The sequence below is a fragment of the Alosa alosa genome, chromosome 8 (assembly GCF_017589495.1).
Source record: "Alosa alosa isolate M-15738 ecotype Scorff River chromosome 8, AALO_Geno_1.1, whole genome shotgun sequence".
In the NCBI taxonomy this organism is placed as follows: Eukaryota; Metazoa; Chordata; class Actinopteri; order Clupeiformes; family Clupeidae; genus Alosa; species Alosa alosa.
The window spans coordinates 17567588-17590872 of record NC_063196.1 but is presented as its reverse complement, the minus strand read 5'-3'; the positions used below and the strand labels follow the sequence as shown (position 1 = coordinate 17590872).

The following is a 23285-nucleotide window of genomic DNA, read 5'->3' as shown; positions in this document are numbered from 1 at the left end:
GGTGAAGGGATATATACATGTGGAATCTTCATACAGGTGGAAATTGTATGAAAGGTTGCAGTAAGACTGCAGGGGGAAGAGAGAGAGCAGAGCGAGGGAAGAAGAGAGGGGAAAGAGAAGAGGGTGGGAAAGAGTTGTAGCTCATTTTGAACCGCTTCACAGCGCAAGGTCTGATGTCTATTGACATGTCTCATCCACACATAGAGTATAGCTAGGCAGATAATAGAAAAATCATGCAAATTGTGATACAAGCACCAAATTGGCACAGTTGTTCTCTAGGGCATACTTAAAAAAATTGCCCGTTTGGCCGCTCTTGGTACGTGGACTGGTGGATCCATTGCGAAGACGCACATACAATTTGACCTCTAGGGGGCACTGCATTCAACAAACATGGCTTTTGGCTTTTTGGATGTTGTGTTAATGCATGTAGCCTAACTTTTGACTTGTATGCCCGATTTTCAAAAATGAGGTACTTTTGGAATTCTTGGATCCTCCTCTGTCTGTTACTGTTGGTGAAATTGAGCCAGTACATGTTGTATTTTCCAGTGGGCAATCGAACAAATTTTAGTATGCCCTAGAGAACAACTGTGCCAAATTTGGTGCTTGTATCACTATTTGCATGATCCCACTGAACAACTGCTCTTAGCCACCCTACTAGTATTCACAATTCAAGTTTCCTCACAGAGGAATTCTTTGTTGTGTTACCTTCCCATTTCTAGATGGTGTGAAATGAAGAGATAGTTTTGTGCTTTGTTTTCTGTGCACATTGCAGTGGCCATCCATTAGTCCTTTCCTATCGTGTGTCAGTGTGACCGGAGTCTTTGGGGGGGGAAGGGGGTATATTGTTAAAAGATGTTCTGAGCAGAACTCTCTGGAATGGACTTCTGTGTAAAATCATTAATGGGTTGCTTCACATGAAAGCACATTTTTTGTTTTATTTTATTTATTTATTTATTTTTGTGTGAGGGAGTGGGGGGCTTCAGTCTACAGCTTCAGTCTCCAATGACCCATTTCTGGAACCTTCTCTCTATTGTGGATGTACTAATGCAGCCCTTACCAGCTAATACACATAAAAAGCCCCTTCCTGGACCTCTCAGCTTTGTTTCTCTGTCTTGGGGCTGTTTAGTTCCTTAGTTAACATTTAATGTGTCACCTCTTCCACACAAGTGGAACAATGCTGTTAGGTTTTTTATTTGTATGGCTGACATTTTGTTATTGTTCTTTTTTTCAGCTGGCTGGGTTCATTTACGCCTGTTATGTTGTCAAGCTCATTTCAGAGGAAGAAGACAGTTGTAAGTACCTGTTTATGTTCACTCCCTTTAATACACGTCTTTGGATGTATTTGTCTGAAAGCATTTCTCCAAGCCTCACGCCGTACATACTTCACTTCACTTTCCACAATAGTGATGGCCTCGCATGCCATTTCCTTTGTTATAGCGACATGAACGGATGATGAAGTATTTACATTGTTGGCAATGGCGGGAGGCATTTGTGCTTATCTGTAGCGAGCCTCATCCAAAGAAACACCCTATTCCCTAATTAGGTGGCTTGTGAGTCGGCTGCTTACTGTGAATCACATCCTCGGCCCCTCAGCTTCATCACAAAAGGGGCCCTGCGTGGAGAAACCACTCCAATTTTCAGCCCTGCTTTTCATTGAGGTTGACCCGCATATTCACTCCAAATTGCTGAAAATCGGCAGAGGCATGCCTCTCACGTCGTGTGAGTGATGTTGGATGCATCGGCTAAAAGAAACGTTTGAATGTAGTCATTTTGTCGGATTTAAAAGATTGCTTTTATTGATCTGGGAGCACCAGCTTGTGAATTGCTTGCCTTAAAAGAGAGGTGTGTGTGTGTGAGAGAGGAAATGACTCCCATTTGTTAAGATCAGGTATCTCTTGTGTGTGTGTGTGTGTGTGTGTGTGTGTGTGTGTGTGTGTGTGTGTGTGTGTGTGTGTAAAACCTCAATCACCTCACTCTAAGAGACACATGAATTATTCCCTCTGGTCCCGCCTCCTCTTTTTAACAGATTAAAAGGTAAAATAATTGGGACAGAGGTCCTGCTTTGTTTTAGCCTAATATATAATTAATATTTATTGCTCTGGGGGAGGCCATGAGGGATGTGCAGCTGCAACAGCTGAAGGAGAGGTAGGGTGTGTGTGTGTGTGTGTGTGTGTGTGTGTGTGTGTGTGTGTGTGTGTGTGTGACTAACAGTCAGAACCAGAACACACTGTTTTTCCATTGTCTGCGCTGCTATTACTCTTCGGTCCTATTTTGAGTGCTCATTATTAGGCAACGGCTAGTAGGTGTATGTGGGTGCATGTGTTTGCTTTTGTTTGTGTGTTGAGAGAACATTGCTCCCCCTCTCTCATGCTTCTTGTGTGTGTGTGTGTGTGTGTGTGTGTGTGTGTGTGTGTGTGTGTGTGTGTGTGTGTGCTCATGTCCTCTTTATTAATTTTTCACACCTAGAGTCTAATAAAAAAAATGTCTTTCTCCCTGGCAACATCAAGCTACATCACTTTCATTTAGCATCAATGAAGATGCCCTTAAGCAAGACATCCATCAACACCAGACAAGGGCCTGTGGTCTGGGCTGCCAGCCCTGGTTGGACACCCTCAGTGTGGGTATCTTTGCCAGGGTTAGGATATGGAGGGCTAATTGATTTCCTTCACTACATGACAGCTACTGTAGTCTGCAGAAACAGAGACTTGTCGATGCGTCATGTTTTGTATTCTCCTGCCTCAGACTGTTGTATAAGGGGGTGGGAATATATATCAAAAGTCTAATTCCTCATATTGGCTTAAGGTGCAGTGTAGATTAACTTAAAGGTATACTATACAAGTTCAGTAGGAGCTCCCCCTAGAGGCGCAAGATATTTATATTTTACTCTGCCGTTGTAAATAGCCTACTTCTCGTGGCTTGTTCCCCCTGTACACAATGAAAATGCTTTTATAAATAGCTATATACTGACAAGGTAATGTTTTATGATTCTGTGCCAGATGTCTTCGGGCCTATTCTTGAAGTTGCATGGCTGGTTCTCTCGTTAGCGACTCGCTACGGCTGTGCTGTATGGCTATGCTAGGTGAACAATTCCATTATTACAAGTTTGTTTTCCATCAAATTGGCTTAGTAAAGGTTATATTAAGGTGAAAATCTTCCATAGTGTACCTTTAATGGACATTTAGAAAGCCCAAATAATGTATCAGAAAACAAATGCTAAGAACTTAATTGTTTAGTCAAAAGAAATGTTGGAAACTTTTTTTTTTACATAAAGGACAACTTCATTTCTTTGGAGGGTCATACTAGGGTCTATTTTTGGATGAAAATGAGTGTAAGCTTTCATTGAGGACCAAAGCGATGTTAATCTGTGCAGTTTTTAGTATTTACACCTCAATAGAATATAGCATAGCCTTTGGGGGTGTCTTTGTTACTTCAAAGTAAATCACTCTTTTAAGCCATTTGCCTGGCTCACAAAATCATTACACACCTATGCTACTATGGAGAGGGTCTCTGCAGACAAACTGAAGTATTTCTACCTTTGTAAGTGTACAGAAAAGGTATAAAAAAGAACTGTTTGTGCAGTCAGTGCATTGCCTTTCTGTTACTCTAGTCGATCTTGTGAATAGAAAGTGTGTACAATAGGTGATGTCCTGACTGCACAACCTGCACAACTGCACAAGTCCTTTTTATCCCCTCCATACACTTACAGAGTTAAAATTACATTGATTTGTCTGTAGGGACCCTCTCCACAGTATCCCAGAAGTGTAATAATGTGTTGAGCCTTGTCAGTGACTTAAAGTAACGATTTACTTTGACGCAGCGAACATGCCCCTAATATTACAAATATGGCTACTATGGACAGGTTGAGGACAGCATTATGACATTCAGATTGCTACTCTGAGCTCAGGGTGCTTGGTTTGGAGGAGTTGTTGGGCAGTTCTGGTGGTTGTGGTAGCGGCGAATCAGGCATTGGAGGCAGGATGAATACTGGAGATAACCATTTAGCCTCCGAGTAGCTCGATCGTTGCTCGGGATAATCCCTGTGCTGGATGAAGTTCCTCAGGCGGGACACCTCGCGTTTGTTGCTGTGGCTCTTGAAGCAGATGATGTAGCACTTGGGCATGAAGTGGCAGCTGGGGACCGTATAGGCGGAGATGAGGATCACGACCATCTCCACCGCCGGGAGGTACACGCCCGCCTGTGCCTGGGCGTAGACGGGCCCGAACACCACCCAGCAGATGAGGTAGATGACCATGCTGAAGGTGGTGAACTTGGCCTCGTTGTAGCAGTGTGGCAGCTTCCGCCCCATAAAGGTGATGACCAATCCGATCAGGCCTAGGAGGCCGATGTACGCCAGCATGAGGCCAAAGAAGAGGAAGGAGCCCTCGTTACACTGCAGTATAATCCTATCATGTTTGTGGTCTTTCCATTCGGCTAAGGGAGGATTTAAAATGAGCCAGACCGTGCAGATGACCACCTGGTGACACACACAGAATGCAATGATCAGGTAGGGCCGGTAGAGATGCTTAGATCGAGAGACCAGGAGGATCCTCAAGAACGGTAGAGAGGCCAGGAAGATCCTGAAGGACTTGACCAGGACGCAGGAGACACATAGAGTGAAACTAAGAGCACCTGGCGCGCCTGGCACTGGAGGTTGTTAGGCCTGCCCACGAAGAGCACAGCGCTGACGAAGGTGCCAGGTAGAGAGATGAGGAGCAGAAGGGAGATGGGCCCATTAGAGACCCTCACAACTGGTGTGGACCACTGGGCCAGAAACAGCACCAGCACCACCAGGGTCAGGAGCATGCCCAGCGCAGCAAACAGGCCATTCATTTTGGGACACCTTCCTATGTCCTGGTTGACAGTTGGCAGAACACCTGGATATTACATTTCCCTGAAACACACAAACCCATAGTTTTGTTAAGTATGTTTTTTGGGGGGCTTTTGTGGTAAATGAATAAGTTATGTGACGGCACTCCATCACAAAGTTCCATACATTTCACTTACTGTTTGACTGAAGACCTTCTCTTTGCCATTTCCCACAAAGAACAACCGGCGAGAACTGATGTCGTACTTAGCCACGATATCATGTACATCCACCTCACCATCTTGGCTCCTCCAGAGTACAAGGTCATATCCAGAATTAATGTCACCATGATGGTTGAATCTGTATGAGTCTCCATCTATTTCAAAGGTAGCAGTCCTCAAAGCATGCTTCAGCTACATTGAGGAGCCACCAATAAAATAAATAGGAGTAACAATTGTAAGCACACATTAAGGGTGTTCATAGACCAATATCTTTATGCAAGAACAGATGTAGAGTTCAGATAATCATTTTGTGTAAGGCTTACCTCTCACGACTCCCACTATTACCACCCCACAGCTCACACACCACTTACCTCCCACGGCTTAAAGTGTTTGCCCCCTCTGCAGTCTCTGTTTGCACAGAGGTTGACCACGGCCCTGGCTATGGCTCTGACCGCCAGCCCCACGCTGAACATGGTGTATGGGTAGATCTTCTTCTGCAGCGCTGCTCCCAGCTCTGGCTGGGTCAAGTCCTTGCCCTCCGACCACAGGTACTGCTGCAGTATGGTATTGTGCTGGTGACCATCCGGGTCAGGATCCAGGCCGTCCAAGTACGTCTGGAACCGCGTAGTGTCTGCTGATTTCAAGGTGACCCCGATGATAGTCCCAACATCGAGGTCGCGGTTCAGGAGCACACGACTGGACGTGGCCCAGTTATGACTGGCGATCCAGACACGACCTGTGGCATTGGCGGTCAGTTCCTCCATAATGTACATCATGTGGTCGGGTTTAGCGAAGGACACCACAGCGCGGACTTTTGGATTGTTCTCCAAGTGGCGCACTGTGCTGCGGATGCCGTCTTTGAGCTCGGTGTCGTCGAGGATGTCCGGGAGCACCACGCTGAAGGAGATGCAGATCCCCTGTTTCTCCGCATGCAGCTGGAAGCGCTGGGCGCCGTAACGGCCGTAGTCCCTGTCAGTGGTCACCAGACCAACCCAGTCCCAGCCGTGGCCCACCAGGATGTCAACGATGGCCTGAGCCTGATAGTTGTCCTCTGGTACTGTCCGCATGAAGGCTGGGAAGCGAGATTTTTCACTCAGAATCCCCGTAGTGGAACCATAACTGATCTGATTGAAAACAAACACGTGCATTGGGATTAGTGTGATACAATCAAAATTAATAAATGTATATACTTTGTTGCTTTAGGTCACTCTGACTTGTGATACTGTATGGTCTGATGTGGAGTTTACTCTTATCTAAGAAGCCAGCCCGAATGTACCCCACCCCAAAATTTGAGGGTAGGAAATTCAGTCTGGAGTTGCTCCACTGAGAAGTGTGTCCGGTTAAGATATGTTCGGGCCAATCAAATCAGCTACATTAGGTGATGGACAGATGCGTAACAGTGAAGCAGTCATCCTTCCACATCACCTGAGCACAATCACAATCATTACCGCTAGAGAAACAAAATGTTTTGGTTCCGCTATTGCATCTGTTATAAAAGACATTGGCAGCGCAATAACTTTTTAAAGACGAACATGAAAGAGAGATTAAGGCATTTGACATCATTACATTTTTTGGGGCGGGGTGAATTCGGGCTAGCTCCCAGACTCTCAGACCCGCCTCATAATCAACTTGCAATGGTGTGTTGCCCGACTGTTCTGATAAGAATCCAAGTTTTGCTACTTTGGCTCTACCTGCGGGATTTGCTTGATGGACAGCTGTTTAGCCACAGCGATGGAGACTTCTGAGTGGTACCCTCCTACGACCACAGTGGCGGGTCTGAAATGCCCGGGGGCCAGTTTGCTCTCTTTGTTGACCGAATAGACGTCCAGGTATTTCTGGGTAACTGCCACTGCGGTGGTGACGTCCGAACAGGTGTCCACTATGTGATAGCCCAGCATCAGGTTACCTAGCAGAGGCGAGCGGTTCACAGCCTCCACTGCTTCAACCAGCATCAGAGCCTGAAGAAACCGTGCCACACTATACCTGCATAAACACATCGAGTTGTATGAACTAAAACATCCTGCAAAACAGAACTCAGTATAGAACTCATGACTACACACCCACACACATTATAGGGAGAATGAAACTTCTATGTATAAGAAACTTATATAGGCCTATCTGTCTTCTGTCTCTGCTATCTGTCTTTGAAATTAACCATAACCCTAACCCTAACCACAGATCATATGGATAATGAAACTTCTATGTATAAAAAACTTATGTAGGCCTATCTGTCTTCTGTCTCTCCTATCTGTCTTTGAAATTAAAAAATAAAAATAATGATAATAATAATAATCTGAATGTTTATAAATTGTTTCAATAAATTGTTTTCTACATAAGTACATTTTATCTTTATTATTATTATTATTATTATTATTATTATTATTATTATTATTATTTAGGGTAATTATATGAAAGGGTGCCATTTGCGTCCAAAGCATTTAATGAGCATTTAATGAGAAATTTGAGCTGAAGTGTGTTTCTAAAGCCTAAAGCTAATTTTTGTTAAGTATCACACTATTTTTAACTATTTTTCACAAGTGCATGGCCATTTCCATGTGTCCGGGTTGACCGACATGACATCTACATTTAAACTATCACTACGTAAATGTTAAATACTTATCAAACTTTTGTTATTTTCAGAATTAAATGTATTTTCCTGATGACATTAGACATATTTATTCATGTTTGTTTCGTTAACATTTTAGGATTTTTTTGAGTGTCTTGATTTTATTTGCCGTCCCATCACATTCACTTGTCTGGAAATAGCATACTGCAAATAGCAAAATATTTTTAATAATGTCTGCCTGTAGAGCACCCAAGAAACAGTAGAAAAATTCTAACATTCTTTTACATCAAGTTTAATCCAACACCCACTCACACAAATTAGACAGGAATAACTGTTTTTCATTACAGCTTTAACACTATCATTGCTAAGCAAATTACATTTCTAATTGAAAGCATGTAGGTTAAGTCAATAACTTGACTATTATTGGATTACTAGAGCCATTTTATCATGAAATGTACTACCCGGTCATATACCACCCCATCACATTTATTATATTTCAATCCATTATACTTCAATGTGGAAAAAATAAAAAGTATGCCTGAGGTGGGCTGAGGTCGGTTGTGAAGTCGAGCTTCATGGGCCAAACAGATCTTTGGTCCTAAAATGTTTACTAGCCAACCGGTTTTTACAACCTGTAAACCTTGTCACCATCACCTCCATTTTAGTGAGGGTAAAAAAAACGTCTAGTAGTATTATTAGGTCTTAATGAGCTGATATTAGTAGTAATAGTAGTGTTATTAGTGTTAGTATGACTTGTTGCTCACCTGGTGCAGTTTCGTTTAAAAGACTTTCCGTCCTCACCTTCCCTAATGTTAACACTCTCGTGCACTGGGAAGAGTCCCCCGATGATGTCGCCATCCTTCATGGCCATGAGTGGCTCGTTGTAATCAGAACACACTAGACTCCCCAAACTCACCACAATCACCACACACATGTACCACAGTCTAACCTGCCTCATCATCTCTCACTGTCTATGAGTTAGTGTCAGCGTCAGCGTTCTCTCACAGCTCTCTCCACTGCTCTTGCTCTACTGCATGCTCTCTCTCTCCTTTCCCTAGTCAGGCAGTGGCTGGACTGGTTTGGCTTTCATCTATTTAGAAGCTCTCAGGAATGACAGCCACTCCATGCCCATGTCCAGTTGGGTATTGCCCGTAACCTGAGTCTGTGGAGAGAAAAGAAATCTTCAGATTGAAACCAAAAAACCACACGATGCCACAGTCCAATAAAATTAGGTATGAGCTACACCGGGCGCGTAACTGAAGCGTTCCGTTCGCGACGCGTAAAATCCATTTTAGATGAATGGTCTATTTTTTTCGAACGTACGCCCCACTGTCACGTCTGGTGTAGCTACTTACATTGATTATAATGGAAGCTAATTGTTGCAGCAGACGCAACGCGAACGGAACGTTTCAGTTACGCACCTGGTGTAGCTCAGCCCTTACACTGACAATAAGTTATGCTGGAAAGAATCTTAATGGAGATTGTTGAAGTAGGTCCGTTTGTGCGCACGCGTTTCCTTTTAGGACCAAAATGGCTGATCGACAGGGCCCAATAGTCCCGATAGAGTACTTAACTTAACACCCAAGTGGAGTAATTAACATCTGAATAGAGTTTCAGAGAAGCCCGGTAGAGCCATAACGCTCGAGACTATGCCCGTTCTGTCTATTCTGTGGATAATGACAGGGTGACTACAGTACTTCACAGAATCCCCCTTTATCCAGCTAAGGACAGCACCAGTACTACAAAGAGCAATAGTACTCACCCTGAAGAGTGCTCTGTGAACTGGGTAATGAGGATCTTACCACAAACCGCAGATTTTAATATCGGACTATGCCAAATAGTAGTTCAGGCAGGGACATGTACAGTATAGACATCATGTATATATACATTCACTATGAAATCCCAATGTTTACTTATTTAATCTCTTCTGAGATCATTTGGGTTAAGACAGAATGTTGTGTTCTAATGAAGTGGATGTTCTACTTCAGTGTACCTAATGCATTATCATTACTGCAAAAGTCAAAAGCGCCCGTCTGTGAGTTGAAGGATAAAAGCAAATCTTTATTTAACCCCTTGAAAAATATACATGCAGCAGGGCTCTACACTAACATTTTTTTTCAGGAGCACTTGTGCGCCCAAGTTAAAAAATTTAGGAGCACAGACAAAAATTTGGGAGCACAGTCAGTTCTGTACTTAACTTACACATAATCTAACATTATACTGCAGCTAACAGTTAAACATGCCAGTGCACCAATTGCGAATATTAAGAATGACTGACAACATTTAGGCTACAGGAAACAGCATTTTAAAGATCAGTGCCTACTTTATTTTCAGTCTGTTCTATTTTCCTACATTTTGTTAATGTAAAATAATATAATACATTGCCATACTTGCATTTAGCCTGTATATCAAGTATCCTGCCAAATGTTGGCTAATTTATTTATTTGTGAATCCATCTATAGCTAATCCAAATATGCCCATGGTGACCTATCTGACTGCATACTGCCTACTATAAGACTACTACTACTAAAACAGTCCATTTTCTCTTCCACAAAACCCAACATAGGCTAATCAAGGATATATGTTTTATACTTTTAGTTTTTATTTGAAATATCTGCATTGATGGGGGCAGTAGGCAAACGTTAGGCCTACTTTCGTTTTGCACTTCAGCTTGTATTCGGTGTAAACAAACATACATGCGTGGAAGCCTGGAGTTGTCAGTAGCGTTCTATCTTTGAATAAAATGGGAGTATTACGGGAGGGTACTTTTGTGCCGGTTCGTTCGCTACAGCTATATTTTGCATATTGCAGCCAATACGTCTACTGGGCTAAAAGGCATGTTAGGTTACCTTTCCTTCTCTCACTGCATTCTCAGAATCTCATCCTGTTCCTCCAATGAATTCGGTGGATAGAAGAACTAATTTCTTTAATCTTTGCATCTTGGCTGGCTAGTCTAACTTTCCCCTTTTTCTGCGCGCTCTTGGATTTGATAGAAGCGACTACTAGCGAGTCACAACGCGAAACTGCTAACGTTGATGGGAGGTGTAGTTTTTATGCTGCATTCGCGACGTGATTCTATGGCTTGCACCAGTAATGTTTCTCGATGTTGCGGTGTATTTTGTAGACAAACATTGACATGGTTAGAAGTCATTCGCACCAGTGCGCCTAAATATTAAATTTGCACTCGCACGGCCTCATTTTTATTCGCATGTGCGAGTGAAATGGGCGCACTGTAGAGCCCTGATGCAGGATCCACAGCGCATATTTTATTTTACAATGATACTTCCAATATTGCACACATGGTGATACTCTAAGTCCCACAATTAGTCCTCCAAAGAATACCGTACCACAAGGTAGTCATAATTTTGAATAATTCATCATTGTAGATTTACAAATCAAAACATTTTCCAGTTTTTAGCAAATCTGCTGCAGGAGTATCGATGCAGGAAAACGAGACCAAAAGCAGTCTATCGCATATCATAATGTCACAATTTCTGATCTTTAGTTAGTCCAGTGTTGGAATTGTCCAAGAGAAGGGAGTTGTCAAAGGGCATGTGGTGGGTCGGCAGACGGGCTAGGAATCCGGGCAGTTGTCATAGGCAGGTGATGGGACTGTACGGGCCAGGAATCCAGATAGGGGGACAGTAATAGGGCAGCCGAGGATGGGACTTTAGGTGAGATGGGTGAGAGGAGGGCCAGGCACACGGATGGTTGATGACTGGTGATGATATACCTCACAAGTGAGGTACAGTAAGGGGGAAGAAAGAGAGATGTAGAGTGGGTAAGTATTGCTGAAAATCCAAATGGTTAATGCCAATAAGTAATCAGTGGTACTATATATTGTTACAGTATACCATAGTGAGAATAGGCAAGAGAGGGAGAGTTGAGAGAGAGAGAGAAGGGGAGAGGGGGGGGGGGTTGTACAGCGTGGCACATGAAAAGTCCATGACAGCACTATGCTATATCAGCATAACTAAAGCATGGTGAGGGGTAGTAGACACCAGCACAGGTATGGTCAGTGACCACCATCACACGCGTGACTGGGGTGCCAGTCACACGAGGACTCAGCAGGGTGGTCCATTCCAAAAATCCCTGAGGTTGGTGAAGTTCCACACCGCACCATACCTAACTATGGGAGGCAGTAAAGAGGTATGTTTTAAGTCTAGACTTAAAAATAGGGAGGGTGTCTGCTAGTCGAATTGGGGAAGGGAGATTATTCCAGAGGAGGGGTGCACGATAGCTGAAAGCTCTGCCTACCTTAGTTTTTGAGATTCTTGGAATTACAAGAAGGCCAGTATTCTGTGATCGTAGCGGTCTGGGTGGGTTATATGGGACTAGGAGATCTTTAATATATTCTGGTGCCTGGCCATTAATGGCTTTGTATGTTAGAAGTAGTATTTTGAAGTCGATGCGACTTTTAACAGGCAGCCAGTGTAGAGATGCCAGGATAGGGGAAATATGTTCATATTTTTTAGTTCTAGTGAGTGTGCGAGCAGCTGCATTTTGGACCAGAGTTGTCCTTTAAATATTTTAAGGGAGTTTGATAGTTCCTTTTTCAGGAACACATTTCAAGGACACTGTAGTAGGGAGGCAACTAAGGAAGATTGCTGTTTTAGTCAAGGCCACTAGCAATGGAGGACCATCAAGGTCTCAGATTTGAAAAATTCTATCAAAATCCTATCAACATCCTTGCCAGTTCAATCACCAGCTAGTGTATTGTTAAAGCTGGGGTCATGCTCATTAATTACTGTAACTGTCTGAAACTGTCTTTTGGGAGTTTATGCAGACATTTCCCTTATTCTTATCTTCTAACTGAAGTTTAAGTTGAACTGAACTATATCTCCCACCCCCAACCACAGTCTCTCATGTGACAGATAGACAGTAATGTTCATAGAGTATCTGGCTAGACAGCAGCAACCATACACATACAAATACAAACGTATAAATTGATACTGTATGTACCAGCAACAACACGTCTACCTCCTTGCCTGTCTTTAAACTCTCTTCTCCCGACCCTAAATCACTTGCTTTACTCATCGCCTCCCCCACTCGCCTCCCCCTTCCCCCACCACTACTCTCTTAAGAACTCTCCTCTACACCTGTACAGAGAGCTCGCAAATGAAGCTGTTGCCTGCTGGCAGCAGAAGTGATTAACGGCGCCACCGGCGTATCGGAAAACTTTGATTCCCCTTCGCAAATGAAACATCGCCTGAGACACGGCCGGCGTCTCTTAATTTGGCCAAACACGCAGTAATAACATTGTCAAACATTCAGCATACAACAACAACACCCCCCCCCCCACACACACACACACACACACACAACCCCCAACAACCCCCAACCTCATCCCCATCCCAAGTCGGAGGAATGAGAGCGATATTGATGGTTTGATCCCTTAGACATGAGGGAACACTAATCTGGGGGCTGCAGCAGCTATTAAAGTTCTAATTAATATAGTACATGAAGCACCTCAGCCAAGGTAATGAGCAGCCCGAGCCAATCAACGCCCTCGCGCCATAATTACAGCTACTATCAAGGGTAATGTTCCGGGTGGGGGGGGGCATTTAAATAAAAAAAGGATGGTATTTAAAACGATTTTTAGCTTCTTAAAGTGGAGAGGGAACAAGAGAATGAGAGGGAAAGAGAGAGAGGTGGTGAAGAAGCATCCCCCCCACACACACACACACACACCGCCGCCATGATAGAGTAAGCAGAGGTTGACTAATACAGGGAGTGAGATAGAGAGAGAAAGAGGGGGGTGCTTTCTGCATTCATAACAAGAAAATGAGGTCGTAGTCATTGTGTCCCTGTGTATGGGACAATTGCAATCAGACTCAGACAGCAGAGTGCCGACATGCGGAAACTGATGAGCTTTCCTCTCTCTTCCATCTCTGATGATATTTGTTGAACTCATCATTTGGCAAGCAAGGGGAATGTTGAACCAGCACAGAGGGGAGTGTAGAAGATGCTCCTGTTGTGTTATATCTCCTACCACTACCACGCCTCCACCAAAAACACACACTTGAACAAAGAATTGGCTGCTTAAAAGACTAAATCAATGTGCCTTTTGTGTGTGTGTGTGTGGGTGTGTGTGGGTGTGTGTGTGTGTGGGGGGGGGGGTTATGCAGTATTCCAGTGAGCTCTAGTGGCATTTCCAGTAAGCATATTTTGTCACAAACCCATACAGCCAGGATTTGTTTTAGTCTTCCACAGCTGAATATCATTTTTTCATTAATTAGGCATACATGTATAGCCAGGAGGCATTAAGCCATTAGGACCTTTTAGAGAGTATTTGCCACATCAAAAGCAGGAGATATTTAAAAAAGAGCATTTGTACTGCAAACACAATGGCTGTCTGGCATTAGCAATGTAGCCTGTGGATAAGTTCATACAGTTCACAGCGCCTACAGAAGGTCATTCATATGCATTTTCTTCTTTAGTGTTATATTTCACGATGCATATGTGGTTCATAGCTGTATAATGATGAGGACAGTTTCATAATGCAGGGAGCACATTTAAATATTTGTTGTAATACACAGTCAACATTCCAGGCGGCCTGTAGCCTAGCCCTTTGGGGGGCAGTTTAAATCTCCGTGTATATCCACTGTGGTTTATATTGATTTTATTTCACAGATGAGGAAGCAGGCCATTGGTGGAAGGCTAATTATCATATTCACGGTCGATTTTTAAAAAAAAAAATTTAAGGAGCCCCCCTTCTGTCCACACTCGCGCTGCAGCAGTAGATCTGCTTGGCTGACCACAGCATGCCTAAGCTGACCTCTGCCGCCGCCCTGATAAGATGGAACAGGAGCCGGGCGGCCCCAGAGGCACCGAGAGAGATCTGTGGGGATTTAGGGATTTAAGGAGGAAGAGGACGAAGAGGAGGAGGAGGGTGGACAGCACCTCTCCCAAAATCTGTCATTAGAAAGCTAATAACTTCCAATCTTACTTCTGTTCTCTCGTTTCTTTGGTCACCTCTCTCTCCTCTCTCTCTCTCTCTCTCTCTCTTCTGTCTCCCTCTCTCTGTCTTCTCTCTCTTTCTCTTCTCTTCTCTCTCTCTCTTTGTCTGGCTCCTTTGATTTGGCCTGTGGAAAAGCTCGTCAGTCTAATTCCGAGGGCTTATCTCCCTGTGTTCGTTTGTCGGAGAAACAGGCTCTGGCTCTGGCCAACATGGGATCGTTATCGCCGCACTGCCCCTGGTGCTTTGTGGTCCGGTCCAGATAGACTTGGACCCGCTGCGGCTTCAAACCCGTTGGCCGGCCTCCGCTGTGGGGTCGCCGGCTAATCCTGTCCAGCTTGTTATTTTACCCTCGCTTGCTAATCCAGCGTGGAAAAGAGAGAGTGTGTGTGTGTGTGTTGGAGAGTCAGGGTGGATATCACACCCAGCCCAGTTCCCTGTAGTCGGTCCCGGCGACTGATCATCCACTGGTCGGGATTATCACTCTGATGTAGGCTCACTGCCATCTCCACGCATTCTCAAACACACACACACACACACACACACACACACACACACACACACACACACACACACACACACACACACACACACACACAGACACACACTCACACATACATACAAACTCACTCACAAACACAGACACGTTGTAGATGAACAGCACGACCTGATTGGATGCAGTGATCAAATTGTCTCCCTTCTGTGCTTCTCCCTACTTCCACTCTCTACTCTGCCCTTCCTTTATGTCTCACTCTATGTCTTCTTTCTCTCTATCTTTCCCTTTCTCTTTATCTCTTTCTCTTTCTGTTTCCCTCTCTCTTTCTTTCTCTTTCTCTCTCTTTCTCTCTTGCAGTTGACTTTATAGGCGGTTTCGACTCCTACGGATATCAGGGCCCTCAGAAGACATCGCATTTGCAACTACAACCAATGTACATGTGAGTGGATGCCTCCTGCCTGCCACACACACCAGTCTCTGGCCACACACACACACACACACACACACACAAACACACACACACACACACACACACACACACACACACACACACACACACACACACACACACACACACTCACACACACACAGGCCTCCATCCTGCCAGATACACCAGTCTCTGGCCTTGCACTCACTGCTGCAGTTACTGCTGCTGTTGTTGTTGTAACCAGTCAAAGCCTTTGTGGAGCACTCCCAGTCCAAACCACACACACACACACACACACACACACACACACACACACACACACACACACACACACACACCCTTCTGTGTTTACCTCCTCCGACACAAATTGGATGGATCGTAGTATCCTGCAGCGCATTCAGAGAGAGTGTAGTCAGACGAGAGCAAGACACAGAAGGAATCCTCTTCCCAGGACTCCAGAAAGAATGAGAAGATGAAGAGAATGTGTGTGTGTGTGTGTGTGTGTGTGTGTGTGTATATAATGTAAAGGTGTGTGTGCAAGGCATCAAGGTGTGTGTGTAAATATGTGTGTGTGTGTGTGTGTGTGTGTGTGTGTGAAATCCCAGGGAAAAATGATATCACAGTCAACACAGGCTGGATAATAACCTGGGTCAACAGGAGGAGAAGAAGGCGAGCGTATGCTCCGAGGAGGCCGCCGGCTTTAGAAGTTGTAGGAAGGGGGACGCGCTCGAGTGCACCCAGGCAGGAGCTGTGGCGCACTCACACAGAGGGGTTAGGAGGATTTCCCCTCTTATTGACACTGATGGACTGGAGATAGTTCTGCTCTCTCAGCTCACAGTGTACAGCACACCGAGTCCAGTACAGTAGTTCATATGCAGAGACAGAGAGAGAGAGAGAAAGAGAGAGAGAGAGAGAGAGGAGTTAGTATGGATGAATAGTTTGTGTTAGTCGAGAGTCATTTGAATCATATCTGACTGTATCCAGTGATTTATAGTTCTTCTTTCCCAGGTTTCAGTATACAGAAAAGTCCAATACAGTAGCTCATACAAGACATATAGACAGAGAGGGGGGGGGAGAGAGAGAGAGTTAGTATGGATGAAATGGTATGTTTTAGTTCACACTAATCTGAGTGATATCTAACTGCATTCTGTGAAACCAGTCATTCAATGTGCACATTAGTCAAGTGTGTCTCTGTTCAAATTATGCTGAAACATTCCATAGTTTGAACGGCTGCCTCTATCCCTGCTGTTAAAATGTTGTGAAGCACCACTTCATTCAACTGTCAAAGCTGTCATTCAGCTGAGTAAAAGCCCCGTAGTTAATACCAGGATAGGCTGGGTCATTTCAGCAGGTGTTATATCAGGCTCTTTTAGCTGACTAAAATATCTGGCCCATTCCAACAGCTCCTCTCCCCCTGGCATTTGTTTATATTGCTGTTTTAATTGAGCTCTGTGGCTGTGTGGAGGGAGCTAGCTAGCGGAGATCATTAGCCGATCTCCCAGGAGACTGCCCACAGTGCGTCAGGCATTCCTCCGACTTCACCCAAAGTCACCTCCAGAGAGTCCTATCGCCCTCCCTCCGCGAGGCGACAAGAGCCCAGGCTGATCATGTATGTAAATGCCCGGCAGGGTGGGTACAACCTCCCAGTCTGTGCCAATTACCAGGCACCGAGCAAGGAGCCTGTGGTGATGGGCAAGACTAGTCTGGGCACAACCTCACCCCTAACACACACACACTCTCTCTCTCTCACACACACACACACTCTCTCTCTCACACACACACACACACACACACACACACACACACACACACACACATACACACACACACACACACACTCTTACACACACACACACACACACACACACACACACACACACACACACACACAGGGCTGTCGCTCCCCAGAGACATCCGGGCACAGCAGATCTGACTGACTGGGCATGTGAGTGGCGTTTGGCGAGAGTGGTAAAGGGGGGGGGGGGGGCTCTGTGAAGTAGTGCCAGCCTTTTGGGCAGAGGGTAGTCGAGAAGTCGAGATGTATTGCCCTACATAAACACAATGGCATTCCCCTTAATAAATAAAGACATTAATGGGCAGATACATTTGGATTGCTTGTGGTGAGAATCCAATACTCTCTTCACCATAAATCACCTCCTCTTTGTGGGCTAAGAAAGGTGAGGTAATGGCTAGGGAGGCGTGGCGGCCGTGGCCAGACTTGGACCAATTCAGAGGACAATGTGTTCCGTCTGATCTGGGCGCAGATTGGTGTGCTGGCTGCCCACTAGCTGCCCCCTCTTAGTGCCACGGGGCGCACTCGGGTGCCAGAGAAACAGGGGAGGGGCAGCAGCCAGGAAAAGTTAAGAGAGGAGAGAGAGCACAGCCAGCTCAATGGGTGTAAAGTTTTCAGTGAATCTTGTTTGCAGGTTGGAAAGGGATCTTAAACACTCTCACAGTTTGAAAAGTTGACTTTGGTTCTTGATTAGAGAACTTCTGTGTACAAGAAGACCACTTTTTCTATGCCAAGACAAGCTTTGTAGCCGTCAGTTGGACAAGTAAAGGCCCAGGAGGCCCACGATGGACGGTTTCAGAGTAGAGTCACATTGTCTCTTTGATAAACGCCATCATGTTGATTGCATCTGACGAACAGTATTACATCAAACACAAATGTAAACACAAAGTATGAGGATGGAGACAAATGCAGACTGTCCACGGGACAGTTAAGATTGAGAGCGAGATCCACAAGAGGAGTCCAGCCTTGTGTGCAGACAGCAGACGGATTAAAACACGGGTGATTGGAGATTATGTCATTTCAAATTAAAGGAAGTGGATTATTCCAGTGGTGAAGGGGATTGTGTCACTCCATTAGAGTGTGCACGCACACGTACACACACACACACACACACACACACACACACACAGACACACACACACACTTGCTCTCTCTTCTATAATCATCCAGCATGTCTGTATTGTATCTTGTATTGCACCCTATTATGATATGGCTTCCTCTTCCTATGAAAAGTCCCACTTTGTTGTAAAGACTCTCCCTCTCCCTCTCCCTCTCTTGTCCTTCAAAATAGCTGGTGATAGAGAGCCAAGGGGAAACATTTAGGCAAGATGAGAACTTCACCCCGATGAGGATTAAATCTCTTAGTCACTCTAGACATGTTATAGCTCACACTATTATTAGATTGAAGGTCAGGTTTTAGCAGATTGGACCTTTTGGCAGAGCAAATCACTGAGACGGAATCGAAGTGGAGCTCACTTCACTCACACACAGAGAAGAGAGAGAGTCGGCCTGACTGATGTGTGGGTCACATCCCAGAAAGAGTCCATTATTAAAGCATGATAGTTTCTTCACAGCTCTGATCAGTGTCAACGGCAGTAAGTTGATATAGACATTTTGTATTGCAGCTGTGTAGGATGTACAAGATGTTTTATAATGTTTCTTAAGCATATTAGGGAATGTTGGTGTGAAATGTGGTCTTGCTCACAATCTACTTTTGCTCTCGTCTCTTTCCTTTCACAGGTCGAAATAGCAAGGACACACTGCCTTATGAACCAATCAAATAGGAGAAGGAACTGTTGTTGCAACAATTTTTTTGTCATCTTTCTTAAATGTCTTAATGCTGATAGTGTCTTACAAATGTACCTGAGGAAGGGCCGGACATCGACACTTTGACCTGTGACCTGAAAGACCCAAACACATGAATGGACAAAAAAGCTAATGAACACACACACACACTCTGGATTTCCTTTGTTTTTGCCCTGCCCTGTTTTATTTTTTCTTTAATCATTGAGCCGGTCCCTCTTCTGAACTGGGGAGTAGGAGTGTCTGCAGGAACAACAGCGCCCCCTGGAGGACCAAGACTGCAACTGCAGGCCCTTGCACCTACATATAATGCCCCCCCCTCGTTCTTTCCGATGGCAGAGAGGGTGGATGGAGAGAGTGCATGGATACATTTTGTTGGATGTTACCTGGAAAAGGGGGGTTAGGGTGAGAGGGGAGGGTGTAGGTCTGTGTGTGTGTGTGTGTGTGTGTGTGTGTGTGTGTGAGATAGAGAGAGAGAGAGAACTAGAGTGTGTGTGTGTGTGTGTGAGCGAGCGAGACCGTGTATATGTGGAGGGGGGTTTTAGAGGGGGGTGCTAGAAAAAAGGGAACCTTTGGATATGTGCCATGTATGGAAAGAATTGTGAACTAAATGAGTGCTAAGTGTGTTATCTTGAGTATAAATACTGTTCACTTTAATGAATGTTCAATAATCAGCCATTAAGGCTTTAGTCATCCAATGTAGTTCAAGCAAGACTGGGTGGAAGAGAAGCAGACGTATGGTGTTGATGCCATGATTGACAGGTGGCTACTCGTAGCAATGGCGGATGGATCTATCGGAGCCATTGTACTGGGGAGGTGTGGGGGCACACAAATGTCTTTCCCAACCAAGCTTTTGTTACAGTACTCTACAGTGGATGTATTTATCTTGAAAGTGCCAAGACTAACTGTTCCAGGTGGACGTTGAAAGCTGCCCTGAGATACTGGGATGGTTTGATGAGTTTTCAACAGCAGTCAAAAAATGTAGTTACCATTTACTCCACAGATTTCCGTCTTTGACAACTGTTCAAAGTCACTATCGAGATCGACTGTATTTGTTTGCATGAGGTGTCCAAATCTGTTGCATATTTAATCTGTGAGAGCCCGAAATAACCCAACCTTGGTAGAAATAACAGTTGGCCTACAGGCAGCTGTGGTTGCTTTGTAAGGTTATGTGAATTTTGTGCTTTTATAAGACAGCCTTGAGTCTCGTTTGACAAAAAAAAATCCCAACAAAGTAACAAAAAAAAGGAAAAAAGAAGAAATACGGTTGTAACTTTCAACTTCAAGCTTTTTTAACATGTGTGGCTGTGTTTACTCTTTTTTATAGTGGACTAATAATTTATTATGTTGTGTAAGTGGGCTTTTTGTTTTTCTTTTTGTCTTTGAAACTGTACAAAGTTACAAGGAGGAAACCCCTCGTAAAGATAACGTTTGCTAACAGCGAGAGGCGTGGAGAGAGGACAGTGCAGCTTGGGGTTCATGTTGCCACTAAGTCTTTGTGCATTGTGTAGTCGACAGCTCATGGACCCCAGCTGGGCCACAGACCCTCTGCCTCCCTCAATGAATGGGAGAGATAGGGGAAGGTAGTATAAGATAATGCACTATTATTGAACATCTAACTCTGAAGACTGCTACTATGAAATCCCAGGGGCCACTCAGTAAATATACTTATTGTTGTCCCTTTCTCTTCAGTGGTGTGAAACTATTGGCTTTTTTTTTTATTGTGAACGTACTATGTATCTGCCATGATGAGCTAAAATTAACCAATGGCGACTCTCTCTCTCAATGACAAGAGGTTCATGCAGCCCAAACTCGCCACGTCTGGATATGGACCAGCCTGCTGGGAACTACAAAAATGGTGTGAGGGGTGTTGTGGACTTGTTTACTCAATCAATCACACACATACACATATCTATTCCAGAGATGGTCCATTAAATATGTATCCCTCTGTTGTGTGTGGTCCACTAATGCAGCCCTCTGCGGAGCTGCGTAGACAAGTTTAGCAAGCACTTGCATAGTGGAATGAAGGCACTATCGCCAAATTGCATCACTCATAAGCATTTTTAAGTGGTACAGAGGTTGCATCTTCAGAGAGAGAGAGAGTGCCTAGATCCACGTCATGACAATAAACCAACATGACAGAGCTTATAGAGGCTTGGAGCCATTACAAGTCAGAGACTGTGAGAAAGCAAATACTGTATGTTTAGTTGTTCTATTTTAGTATTTTTAAAAAATAATTCTGTTAAATCTGACTAATTCTACAAGAGAAATGATTTATGGGGAGATCTTTTTCTCATTAAGATTCTATTGGATTTCAGACAGATTTCAGACTGATGTGGGGGTTGGAGACTGAATTTGAGACATACAGTCGTACCTTCATGGGTTCAATGTGTTTGTCTGGGGGGGATTAGAGTATTTAGAGTTCTATAGAGCCTTCCACTGCTCGACTGGTTTAGCCCAAGGCAGTTTAGGTTCAGTGAGACCCATTAATAAAATGAAGCATACAAGAGAATTACATACAACTGACTTTGAATCTGAATAGTGTGGAATGTACACATATACTATATATGATACAGTGCTATCTCATTGCAGTTTTACCTGGTATTATGATGAAGCTTAGCTAAGTCCCTTGCTATGGTTGAGTGGTGTGTGGTATTCATTAGTGTGGAAGCTGAGGTCATCCAGAGAGACGGACACCGTCCAAATTACACCACCACGGGAACTTGTCTCATCGTTTCTCTCCAAGACTTAGTCACCCGCGAGATGTCAACCTACGTCCTGTTTTTTTTTTGTTTGTTTTTTTCTGTTCTCCCCTCGCCTCCCCCCCCCTGCTGTGTCTGTGGTCATTAAAATGGTGATGGATGGACAGAGAAGAGAAAAGCGTGGAGGACGAGAGGAAATGGTCCTGATACACCGGTGCTACTGCTGCATGAAGTTTACTCCCAGGAGACCAACCATCACTGAGGGGTAGTTCCAACCATAGACTGTATATAGGACAGAGTGGCTCCATTCAGCTATGTTCTATAGAATTGAAGCCACCGAGGCATTCTATATATACAGTCTATGGTTCCAACAGAACTGCTCCTGCTCATCACTCTCCCTTCTCTGAGCTGATGCCAGTTTGTAAATAATAACACTTGAGACCGTAGCCATGTCCAGTACTTTGTGGGATATATACAGTATAGTGTATTGAACTAAATTTCCAATTACTGTAGGCTGTATGTAATCACATATGACAGCAGTGCTCTTTTTGTCTGGTTTTTGTTTGGGTTACTTTTTTTTCATGTGCAATGCCAACACAAGTGAACTTCACAAAGTTCTGACGCAGGGCCACAGTGGTCTGGGTTGGGTTCAGTGCTGTCTTCTACTTTTGGAATAGATTTAGCTATTTTCTATTTCTGTTACTTTTCAAAAATGACTGTACATATAATAAAAAAAACAAGACAAGACAGTGGAAATCTCTAATCCTACTCTCATTCTCAAGTTTGTTGGACAGCATTTCTCCCATATACCTTCCCAATATCCCCTTCCTCTAAACTTCCTGCTTTCACCAAGAACGTGTTTCTCTCCAGAGTGACATGGCATTATGAGTGACAGTAAAAGGTGAGTCCTCAGTACAACCTTAGAGATCTGCCTGAATTTGAAGCCAGCACAGCCCACACACCTGCTAACTATGGGCCTTTTTACACTTGTTTTGAAAATATGTTTTGGGTGATCCGATCACAAGAGGTCAGCCGAGACACATCACTGTTTGTTTACACATCCAAAGTGTGTAGGTGTCGCCATTGATGACTCATGTTAAGATTACATTACTGCACAACGTCACAGTCATTAGAACTCCCATTGTCCGGGACACATCAGAATGCATTTGCGTTTACACTACAAAACAAATGTGGTCAAATGCATCTCAGACCAGCTCAGCAGGTAATGAGCTTACAATGCATCTTGTTAATTGTTTACACTTGTAGAACTGGCCTGTTGTGATTGGATCACCCAAGACACATTCAAAAAACAAATGTAAACAGGCCCCAATTGTCCCCATCACCCCAGTCTCTGACCCACAAACAAACACACGGCAAACAAACCTTCCTCATCAACCATCTGTGACCTAGTTTACCATGTGTGCCATGAAGGTTGTGTTCTCTAAATGTGTTTTTTTAATTATTAGAATAGGAAATAGTTGGGATGTTTGATACAGTTTCGGGGGTGTAGGATTTA

At 44.2% G+C, this 23285-nt stretch overlaps 1 protein-coding gene and 1 long non-coding RNA gene across 2 annotated transcripts in view; one reads left to right on the top strand and one right to left on the bottom strand.

The window, feature by feature from the left end:
• The window catches only part of nkain2 (sodium/potassium transporting ATPase interacting 2), a 166094-nt gene extending 143562 nt beyond the window's left edge, over nucleotides 1-22532 (top strand). Inside the window, exons 5-7 of the mRNA XM_048250887.1 lie at nucleotides 1232-1292; nucleotides 15403-15484; nucleotides 19005-22532. Of these exons, the coding sequence (XP_048106844.1) occupies nucleotides 1232-1292; nucleotides 15403-15484; nucleotides 19005-19014 (153 nt within the window). The 3' untranslated portion in view covers nucleotides 19015-22532. The remainder of the gene's footprint in view (nucleotides 1-1231; nucleotides 1293-15402; nucleotides 15485-19004) is intronic.
• On the bottom strand, nucleotides 4800-5475 carry LOC125299561. The gene is made up of 3 exons (XR_007194395.1): nucleotides 5397-5475; nucleotides 5005-5217; nucleotides 4800-4891 (listed from the first exon to the last, which is right to left on the bottom strand). It is a non-coding gene; the product is annotated as an uncharacterized LOC125299561 (long non-coding RNA).
• Nucleotides 22533-23285: the final 753 nt, after the last annotated feature.